This window comes from Etheostoma spectabile, chromosome 6 (genome assembly GCF_008692095.1).
Source record: "Etheostoma spectabile isolate EspeVRDwgs_2016 chromosome 6, UIUC_Espe_1.0, whole genome shotgun sequence".
NCBI lineage: Eukaryota > Metazoa > Chordata > Actinopteri > Perciformes > Percidae > Etheostoma > Etheostoma spectabile.
This window is the reverse complement of record NC_045738.1, coordinates 12820423-12831221: the sequence shown is the minus strand read 5'-3', so window position 1 is coordinate 12831221 and position 10799 is coordinate 12820423. Positions and strand designations below refer to the sequence as shown.

General features: G+C 37.7%; 1 protein-coding gene and 2 long non-coding RNA genes across 4 annotated transcripts in view; 1 reads left to right on the top strand and 2 right to left on the bottom strand.

The window, feature by feature from the left end:
* Positions 1-7514, top strand: part of LOC116691330 (uncharacterized) — an 11879-nt gene extending 4365 nt beyond the window's left edge. The window contains exons 2-3 of one of the 2 annotated variants that reach the window (XR_004332458.1): positions 7057-7105; positions 7365-7514. This is a non-coding gene — a long non-coding RNA (uncharacterized LOC116691330). Of the gene's footprint in view, positions 1-7056; positions 7281-7364 lie in introns of those variants that run through there. The other variant, XR_004332457.1, reaches the window with a different exon arrangement.
* Positions 1097-2352, bottom strand: apoc2 (apolipoprotein C-II). Its single transcript, XM_032518860.1, has 4 exons — positions 2173-2352; positions 1800-1862; positions 1522-1678; positions 1097-1428 (listed from the first exon to the last, which is right to left on the bottom strand). The coding sequence occupies exons 2-4, from the start codon at positions 1846-1848 to the stop codon at positions 1341-1343; spliced, it is 294 nt and encodes a 97-aa protein (XP_032374751.1). The 5' UTR covers positions 1849-1862; positions 2173-2352; the 3' UTR covers positions 1097-1340.
* A 650-nt stretch (positions 7515-8164) lies between the features above and the next one.
* Positions 8165-8965, bottom strand: LOC116691328 (uncharacterized). Its single transcript, XR_004332455.1, has 4 exons — positions 8806-8965; positions 8577-8622; positions 8389-8473; positions 8165-8215 (listed from the first exon to the last, which is right to left on the bottom strand). It is a non-coding gene; the product is annotated as an uncharacterized LOC116691328 (long non-coding RNA).
* Positions 8966-10799: the final 1834 nt, after the last annotated feature.

Below are 10799 nucleotides of genomic sequence, written 5' to 3'. Positions count from 1 at the left end.
TGAGTGTCAACTATTTTCAGTTTCAGTTTTCTAGACAACTGCCTAGAAGAACCCATGGTGCTGATTGTTGGGGCAAGGTCAGATGAGTTGATTTAAAACCTCCGGTTTTGGATGGCCAGAGCAGTCTAGACGTAGTTTATCCCTGTTTTGCAGCAGATGCAGATACCCACAGATTAAATCATGTTAGTGTGGAAGTTAAATCTGATCACAGCCTGCACAGTCTGATACCAAACACAGAATGCAGTTCTTCTCAAATTGATCTGGATACAAATGGACTGCAAACACAATAATCAGGATTTGCCATTATATATAAATTAAATAAGTATAGTAGTTGTATAGTAGCCGCAGCTATCTTTAAAATACACTCAAGTGTGTTTGTCCTGCGTATGTCTGCTACCGTATACATCTTTTGTAACACCTAAACAAGATGATACTTGAAAGCAAATTTCTCTCTCTCTCTCTCTTGTTTGTGTTGGTTACATTTTCAGAAGAGGCCATGTCGTGGATTTATGCCCTAATTAAAAATTGCAACATTCTTGCATTTTTGCTTGTCAGAATCCTCAAAACAGACCTCACAGGGTTTATTCATCTCTGCGCTCACATTTTCTATGTTTCTTTTCATCCATTATTAATCGCAGCAGAAACCTCTGTTCTGGTGCTGCCTCCGCTGATAAAAGCAGGGCGCCTCATTGCAGATTCATGCAGACATAAACACGTGATCGTTTGCATCAGTCGGATTAAAGGAAACTCAGGTCTTACACAGCAAGACAGGAGAAATATGCACAATTTACTATATCAAACAGTAAACTAAATTTTCATTTATCCACCATAGACACCATATTTGTTTTGTATAAAATATTTCATTTCAAGATATGACACAAATATTTTAATTTATTTAGCGGTGGGATGACTGAACACAAGTAGGTAGCGATAGAACATTACATTATTTGCATGGTTGTTTCTTAACTCTGACAGTCAGGAAGAAATTCAGTTGTACATGATAAGGTGCTGTGTGCTCTTTCCCTTGTGACCGCCAACTTCTTCTGTCCTGTTCCTCTGTACAAGCTGTTAGTTGTTGTTGTTGTTGTTGTTGTTGTTTTCAAAGGATTACAGTCCCTGTTGGGTGGTTTTCATCAGTGCAGTGGCCCAAGAAAGTGCCTCAAAGAGCAAGGGGTCCACTACTTTTTTTTGAAGATGCTGTTTATTGGTTCTGAGTCTGTGGTGAGGTGATATAGGAACAAATTCGAAATCCCAATTGACGTTTGGGCCTTTCGTGTGGAGCTTGAAAGTTTTCATGTTGTCAGAAAATGTAGCTGAGGTCATTGGATATCAGTTTTTATTTACTTCTGGTAAATGATGTGGTACATCTGGTCATGTAGGATGCCAGCATATGTGCTCACGACAGTGGTAGTATCAGTGTAAATATTCCTGTGGGCAACACGCAGAAAGAGAAGAGTTTGAATATGAATCCACACTTCTTTTTTATACTGCATCAGTGAATATACATTTAAAATCTCTTACTTTGCCTTCTCCTCCAGCTTCAGGCCCTTGATGCTATCCAGGTATCCACTGGCAGTGTTGACGGCATTGTCATAGTAGGACCTTATGGTGCCTGTGATCTTGGTCAGGGTCCCCTGCTCCTCCTCCGCCTGCCTCGGCATACGGAAGCTTTCAGCACCTGCACAAGACAGCTCAGAGGTGTCAAAGGGTTCCACATTTTACCCGGAAAACATTACATATTATCCATCACTGATTTATCCTATGCTGAATTAAATTCCATGTTCTGAGAATGTCCTTACTGAGAGCGAGGAGCGCAACCAGCCCAGTAATGACAAGCAGCTTATTCATAGTGTCACTCGTATCTGTGAGGAAAGAACAGAAAGGGGCATTTAAAGCCTACCTCACTTTATCCACTAGGGTGAGACATTGTCATACATTTCTCTGCTCATGTGTAGCTGATAGATTTGTGGTGATATGAACTTTCTAAACTTGAAGACAATTTATTTTACTCTTCTAGCATGAACACAAAAGTTTTTCTTATTTGCAATTATGTTGAACATGCAGCTTATGTCTGAAAAAATACATTCAAATGTTCTCATATCTACTGCAACATTCATGCTTTTCTTAGACTCTATCCCACTCAGTAATTGAAGTAAAAATGTCAGTACTCACTGTATTCCCTCTTCTCTAGAAAACAGAGTAAGAGGCACCACTGGCCCAGCCTGTTTATATAGGAGTGCGAATGTGTTGACTTGTCGCCCCCAGAGACAAAGTGCACTCCGTGGTAGATAAACCAGCACTGTTGCCTGGTATATGTTTGTGGGAGTATGGTTGATATTGCGTCTTGATGAAATGGACATAATGGCTAACTGTGTAAACACAAGAATGTTAACAAAGCATCAACAGTTGCATTAGATGTCATCAAAAGCCACCGATTGGATTTTCTAAGGACAGAGGTTGATGGCCCGTCATGTTGATACAGTTTCCACTAACTACAGTATGTGACGCTAACTTTGAATACACCCCAATCAGTTCTATACCATTGATTAGGTTAGTAGTTCATTAATGTGTCACACTCTTACACGTTGCCCTGTTGTCATTCTCTATGAGGAAGCACTTGTTACTTGCATAATGGTTGGTGATGCGTTCATGTCACATTACAGTAGTCCTAAGTCCTATTAAGATGGCCTTAAGTCTAGAGTGCATTGAACACGTCAACCAGGTTATTCAGGTTACGAAGTATTTAGGTCAGCTATGAGATTTATTGGGCTGCAATGACATCTTGCAGCTCTTTTTATGTAAGTATTTATTTTTTCCACTTATCTGTGTCAAAGATCCCTGAACAACTCCCACTCATCAGTGCAATCTTAGTCAGAAATAGAGGAACTGTTTTAGTACAGGGTTTGCTGGCAAAGGCACAGTTTTTGTTTGTTTTATGGTGATTGATATCAAATGAGTACAAAATGTAGACACATTTTTGTCATTTTTTTGTGTTTTCATGACTTGTCCATTGATTGTATAAAAAAATGTTTCTCATACTCCAAGCAAAACAATACATTTTTTATTATTATTTTTATTTTTTTTATCCATCTTTATAATCATTTGTTTGTTTGGTTTGTCTTTTTAGCCCTGATGTTTTGATTCTATATTGATGGTAAATATTTTGGCTCGTGAAAGTGCAAATGCCCTGGCAAAACTTTTGTTCACGATTTTGTGAAGAGCAGTCCCAGTGTTTGTTTTTAAAGTTGTGTTCTGTAAAAAAAAAAAAACTTTCAGCACACAGGCTTTATAGTTTACAGGACTTTTAGATTTATTTGTCTGTTAATTAAAAAAAACACAATTTCAGCACAATAACTTTATTAACTTACCAGCTACCTGTGATCTTCATTGATTACAAAGCATGGCGGTGAAGTCTCAGTTTTAGAAGTCAGTTTCTCTGTAATGGCTATGTTGATTGAGTCCTAAGTAAATATGTGTTTCCACCTCACATGTCATGTTGCGTGTGACCCGAGGACTCAGGTCAGTTTAAGGACAGCTGTGGGCAGCAGTGGGATTCAGATTTCGGCTGATTCAGTGCTGTGCTCACTCGGCTTTGACGACATTAGAGTGCACAATGGAACTATCAATGGCTACAGAGACACTGCTTTTCTGTCAGTGCTGTTGCGTGTTATGTCTTGAACTCTGTAATTAAACAGTAGGTTAGATGTTTGTATAATGAATTGAAAAGAAGTTACAATTACCAGAATGTCTGAAATGAGGCCGGAAGGAAGAATTAGCACATCATGCTGCTCTCACACAACATGCCATGATTCACATAGACCTCAGGCTTGGTGTTCTGGGAACATCTATTAATGCTAAATAAAAGAAATGCTATAGTCTGTTTTGATTCAGTGAGATCACTGTAACTACACAGATATGGTGTGTTCAACTCCTTCATTTCAAGTAAATAATACTCTTGGAGGAATACTCTGTGTGCTTTGATTTAGTAGACCCAAACTGAGCTTGAGCTCTGATTAGAGTAAAGATCTCATGTCTTAACAGTAGTCTCTTTGGTAACACTTTATAACAACCATTATTAAGAAATGGTATATTGATAGCTATTAATCTCTAGTTAAGTTATTTTACGCTTAACAAACAATGAAATGAGGATTTATCATGTTTCCGTATTATTAATACTTTTATATAACTTTTGATGTTATTTTATCAGACGTTTAGTGCAATATATGAAAAAAAACTTTTTTACGGTTTTCAAATGGTTTACAAAGGTTTACAGATCATTTGGTAATCATTAACAAATACATAATATAATAAATCAAATTATATGATGTGTGCAACAATAAACTGTTAAACGAATTATTAAACAATATTAATGAGTTTACCATTTATTGGGGATGGTTATTATAGTGTAACAGTGTTTCATTTTAAATTACAAATCACCTTTATAATGTGTGATTTGAATGATCATAATGTATGTAATGTAATGATATATGAAACACATTAACATGTGTTTCATATATCTTAATTAAAATGTATAGCTGGGATTGAGCTGTGAGCTGTGATGAACACAATGATTAATGGAGCTTGGAACAACTTTTGTTCTGCTCATAAAATTATATGATAGGGTAATTTATGATCAACTGTGGAAGTAGACCTTGAATCTCTTGATGAAGAAACACATTTCAAATAGTTTTCCAGTTCATTTTAATGAACACACTCACACATACACATACACAATCAATCACACAGAGACTTTGGTTAGTGTATCAAACACAAAATACTGTACATGCACAATTTGCATAGGCGGTGTTCGCCCTGCTTTTAACTCTGCATGGTTTGGCAAAGATATTGATTTGAAAAGAGGCAAAGGATTGTATTTGCATTGTGCATTGCTCTTCTCAGCCTAAACTGGTGTTTGCTCCTATGATCTATCATCTATTAAAGGCTGCTGACAGGTGCCTTTCTCTGGTTGTTCTTCTTTACTCAGTGGGCAGGTATTTGTCCAGGTAGACCTTGATGTTGTCAATGGCTTCGCTCAGGTAGTCACCAACGTGGGGGCGCACGTATTGTCCGTACACACCCAGCACTGATGAACGGGCCTTGTCCACCAGGGGAGATGCCTCCTGGCCCAGGCCACTGCACAAATCAGGGAAGAAAGGTTATTTAAAGAAATCATCACGACAAAAAGATTCATCAGCTAGCTCAGTGCCTGGATAGTGTATTCTCAATAGAAATTGTGATTACACAGCAATGTTGCAGTTGACGTGGACACTTAACTTAACAGTTTCAGGTTCAATAATACAGAGTTTTTAATGGGAAGAAATAGTTTTCAGTGAACACTCACGTGGCAACCTTGACGATGGCTTGGAACTCAGGCTTGGTCTGCAGCTGCTCAAAGAAGTCTTTGGCAGCCTTTCCACGCTCACTATCTCCGACTGTCTCCAACGCAGGAGCAGCGGCAGCCTGCAGCTTACCGTAAGCAGTCAGCAGCCTCTGGTAGAACACAGATTTCAAGGAATCATACTTTTCAACAAGATCCGCTGATGGTGTGGGAATGTCACACAGGCTCACAGAGACTGGAATGAAATCAGAATGGTAGAATTGTTATGATAGAATCAGTGTTGAAAAAACTAAAAAAAAGATGACAATAAGTTGATAAAGCATCAAGAAATGTTGAATTGGAAAAAACATCCATGTAAGTTCTTGCTTTGGAACAATCATCAAAGAACCAAATAAAAGCTGCTTTTTCCTATTTTGGTTTCTTTCTCTTGGTAATTGTATCCAAACTCAGGTTTCTTTGACCAGTATTATGACTAAAACGCAGTCTTTATCTTGCATGCGAACCACAGGTAATCAATGTGTTCATTAAATTACTGCAACACGAGTGAATGTAATAAAAACATTTTACATTTGATTAACTATAAAACAAGGAATGCAGAAAAATGAGAAGTACATTTCTCCAAATGGCTCTCTGTATTATGCATGATATTTTCCCTTTTACACACAGTCACATAGTAAAACTTTAGTTTAAGCTGCAATTGTACAGATGTCGCCTTACCCTGCAGAGCGAGGATCAGTGCCAATGCGTATTTAGCATTCATGTCTGAAACAAGAGAAAAGAGGAACAAAACTTAAAATTGAACCCTCCGTTAAGTGTTACAAATATTATTGTCCTCAGGAGACAATGCACGAGTTAATAAAACTGCAAAGATGGAATGCAAAAATCAAATACCTAAATGTTTTATAAAATATATGTTTTAGTGAAATCTATTCAGAATAGGCTTCAGAAGAGAAGCTGCATGGGCTGCTGCAGCAAGAAGAGTGGTTACCTGCTGTTGTGTTGGATGTACAGATCCAAGAAGTGACAGTCTTCTCTGAAAGTGAGTTGTCTGTAACTCGGAGCTCACATCTGGACACAATGATATAGGGGGGGACTGCAAACAAACGTCATCTGATGACCATACACACAATCACGCACACACCCATGCATGGACATGCACGCTCACACACACGTTCACCTAAACAAAGTCCAGTGTACATAATATTCACTTTAAATATTGTATGTTGAAATATGACTAAGTTGTTATGCAATGTTCCTCAAAGTAAGTTTATCTGTATTCATATGGCGATGCACTTAGAGCCCTCCTGATAATACTGCTTAAGCCACACTGCATGTATATCATAAGCATCATGTCTCCAGTGGCACAGAAAACAACCTTTAAAGCATTTTATGTGTGGTGTACCTGCTGCAATAAAAGATAATAGAAGATTTACTAATTAACATTTATTTGACGGAAGATCGGAATCACCTAACGTCTGCTCAGAGATAGATCAGAGTCAAATGGTCAGCAGGTCAATCAACCAGGACCATGTCTAGACACATTGTACTATAACCTGAGCAAGGCATGCTGGGATTACTGATTCACCTTTCACCCTCATACCCTGAGAAAGACTCCATGCAGGGTGATAAAGGACCATTTTATAATAATTTAAAGGTTTTCCTTTTTCTTCTTTTTTTTATTAATAAGATATTCTTTTTGTCTTTCTCTTTATCTGTAGATGTATGCACGTAGTAGCACTGCAACGTCAGCATCAGCCAGAGAAAATGGTAAGATTTGTTTTTTCATTAGCAGAACTAAATATAACTCATTCAATAGCTCTTAAAGGGAATTGTCACCTAAAGCAAAGGTGCATTCTTATATTACAAAAATGCATATTATGCGAGTAAATGTTGTATATAAATCATATCATGTATAGTATGTTGGGGAATTTACCCTTTGATTACATAAGATCATAAGAGGGAATATTTAAAAAGAGCAGTATTCCCTCTCATGATCTCTTCCTCTCTTTTGTTGTCTTTTTTGCAGGACAAGCTGGGCCCGTACAGCGACATGTACTACATAGGTTTATTATAGATTGTTTCTGTTTTTTGACGCAAAGCCTTATAACATGATGAGTTCAGGCGGTAAGAATTACAGAAGAATGGTTAGAGTATTCATTTATTGTCAGCTCTTCTTGACATTTTCAACATGACATCATAACTTTGCATGAACATACACAACGACTTTCTTAAGCCAAGAGGCGTGTTATCTGTACGCATTTTGAGCTCTCCGCGTGTATGTCTACGCTGTTATCTCGAGAATAAAGCTGCGGTTGAGTTTAGGACACGTGACACACAGTTAGGTTTAGAAAAAGAAGAACAGGGTTAGCTTTAATAGAAAAAGAAACCAAAAGTTGAGTTTAGGAAATTATACATATGGGACATGCGGTACATGATCCCCAGTCTCCTGGGTGAAAGCCCTGTGTTTTACCCAGCCACCATCCTGACAAACAGGAATTTTGCCCTTTCATACTACTCGCTACGGCATAAATTCACACGCTATCGCAAGGTAATGTAAGTCAATGGAGAACAATCGGCGTTGATAAACACGCTAAAAAGCGTAGTATGTGTCTTGATAACACGTCAATAATGGCGTACGAATTGGCGTGTCATACATACGCCATGTCATGGGTTCAGTCTGATATTTGAGTGGGTTAAACCATTTGATTAGTCGCTTTCGGTGGAATGAGTTTGTCAATGGTTGTTGCGATCTTCTCCCACACAGAGCTTTTGACGTTAGAGGCCCATTCAACGTAGCTGTCAGTCACTGGTTGGATGTGGTCTTCATAGTAAGTACCAATAAAGCCCCTCAAATGTTCGACTTTAGCTGTGGCTTCCCTATGAGATGCACAAGTACACAGATGAGTAAAAAGGTATGTATAACATGGGCACAGAAACACATCAAGACAAAAGAAACGCAGACAAAATATTTTAACAATTCTGATAAATGGCAATCATTTACAGAGAGGTCCATTGTGCTCGCATTAAGGATGATTAACTGATAATGATACCTGGTTTTCTCTGCTAGTCTCTGCAGTATTCCTGGAGGCTCGGGTTGTAGCGGGGCGGGTGTCTGGGCCAAAATCGGTTCACATGCTGCTGAGGAGGATGTTCGTCAGTCACAAAGAACAAAGACACGATTAGCTTGGAAATAAAGGAAGTGCAACTGAAGATGTAATAATTATTTTTAAAGGCATACCTTGCATCAGTAATATGAGACCGAAAACAAGTTCTTTCATATGCATCTGCCAGGAGAAACACAACCGTCAGCAGTTTGTTATAATATTGTTTTAAAATATTGTCTCTCTCCCTTTTCAACAATTAAAGAAAATCTTTAGTATACTAAATTAAATCCCTGATTTTAAAAAAGAATTTGTTAATTTACACCACAACAAACTTGAAAAGGAGCGACAAAGGGTATTTTTTACCTTTTCCTCTGACTCTGGTCAACCGAAGTTGAATAACACAAGTGTTATCGGGCCATTTTATTTGTATTGGGTGAGAGCAACAGCTTGTACATTGGTCCAAATCAGATGGTCATTCATTGCGTTGTTTATTTTCCCCATTTTATTGAAAAAAATCTGAGACCCCAAAACAACAGGTCTGTGACAGAACAGTATTTTTACTATTTTCCCTCTAAGTGTCAGACTGTTTTGACATTTGACACAGAAAATGCACAGACAAATGGACTAACAGGCATGTAGAGAGATAAGAATTCTTTAAATTGTGATAAGATTTCAAAGTCGCGAAACTTCAGGGCAATTATTTGATGTGAAATTTGAACTCCATTTGAGTCACATGAAAGCTGCTGGTCATTTGTTTTATCCATTTTAGATAGTTATGTGATTAGTTTTTCTTTTTTTTGTAATCTGTTATCTTGATATCTTTTCAAGATCAACATTAGCTGAGTTCATGGACTGTCCGAGTGCCCTTTGGATAAGCTATGTTTACAGGCCAATCAAAGTCTCTGTTCTGGCAGGAGGTTTGAGTGAAGGGGACTAGGGGCAAATTAGATAAACATTGTCAGCCAAGCGAAGCATTTCTGTGTGCAAAGTCCATCACAAAATCAATTTACGGTAATCTTGTCAGTTCATATGCTCTATGCTTGTTGCATGTTCTGAATGGAAACAACTCAAAACTTGTGTTGAGATTGGAGTCAACTACGTCACATTTACAAACGTGTGTGTGTGTGAGTGTGTGTCCGTGTGTGTGTGTGTGAGAGAGAGAGAGTGAGTGAGTGACATGACTGTTTCCTTCCATTATGCTTTAGAAAAGTTATATGTTTATAAAATGTCTACATTTCATAATTACAAATCAAGAAATACACCATGTTAAACATTTTAAAGCTACATTAGAGTATTTATGTATTATGTTTTGGTTGGATTAAAATTATGTTAAACGATCGAAATATAGTGTATGAAGTAGGTTTTCAAAATACAGTTTACTGCATAAATCTTGAAAATAATAATGCCACTTCTCAGTTTTTATTTAACAGCTTTGTGATAGCTTTCAGCCAGAAGTCACAGATGGGACAAAACGTAAGTTAACTTTAGGTTTAGGAAGTCGATTTTCCACCTAATCAAACTGTTTCTGTGAAATGACTAGAAGTGAAAGGGATTTAAAGTTAATTTCAGCCCACGCAGCTGATGCAATCTGATCATAATCTGGTACCTCTGCCCACCAGCTGCTGACCTCTGTCACTCTGTTCTCTTCACAGGAACAGATCTCAATGAACTGGGACAACTGGTGGGTTATTAACCCAGCATAAACAGCGACTTTAGCACAGGAGTTGTGAAATGCCAGAAAAGCAGCCATGTTGGCACTTGCCCTTTGGTACAAGCTATTGACACAAATAAACTATTATCTATGCATAGATGCTGCTGACCCGAGTATAGATGAATCTGTTGGTCACAGTAAAAATGGCTGGTGGTTAAAACTATAAAATCCCATTGTGATCAATCAGTGATTGGTTGTTTAATGAACCCATGGCAAACTTGTTTTTTGACGTTCAGGAATTGCGGAATGTTTTATATTGAATGTGACTCTAGATGGTATAAAAGAAATACAGCATCAACAGAACTTTAGCTACAGTTAATATGCAGAGACTCCTGCATTTTACCCATTCTTTCACAGTATTGGTCAGTTTTTCAACAATACAGTAATATCTTACAGACCTGCTCTTAACTAATTTTCTCAAAAAAGATCTCATTAAAATTGGACTTGATGATCATTATCAGGTTTTAATGCCATGAAACATAGATGCGCCTGCGTTAATAACACTGATTGCCTTCTGATTCCATGATGAGACATGTTTAAATGATGAACTACATGCCTGGATACTCTGTTTATGTCTGTGCAAAGGCTTCTTTAAGTTTGTTAATATTCCAACTCTATGAGTTTTCATGTTGGCCCTGGATTAGAT

Coding starts and splice junctions, on each gene's coding strand:
- apoc2 (XM_032518860.1), bottom strand. CDS start 1,848: ATGAATAAGCTGCTTGTCATTACTGGGCTGGTTGCGCTCCTCGCTCTC. Junction 1,679..1,799: donor GGTTGCGCTCCTCGCTCTCA/GTAAGGACATTC, acceptor TGTCTTGTGCAG/GTGCTGAAAGCTTCCGTATG. Junction 1,429..1,521: donor AAGCTGGAGGAGAAGGCAAA/GTAAGAGATTTT, acceptor TGTTGCCCACAG/GAATATTTACACTGATACTA.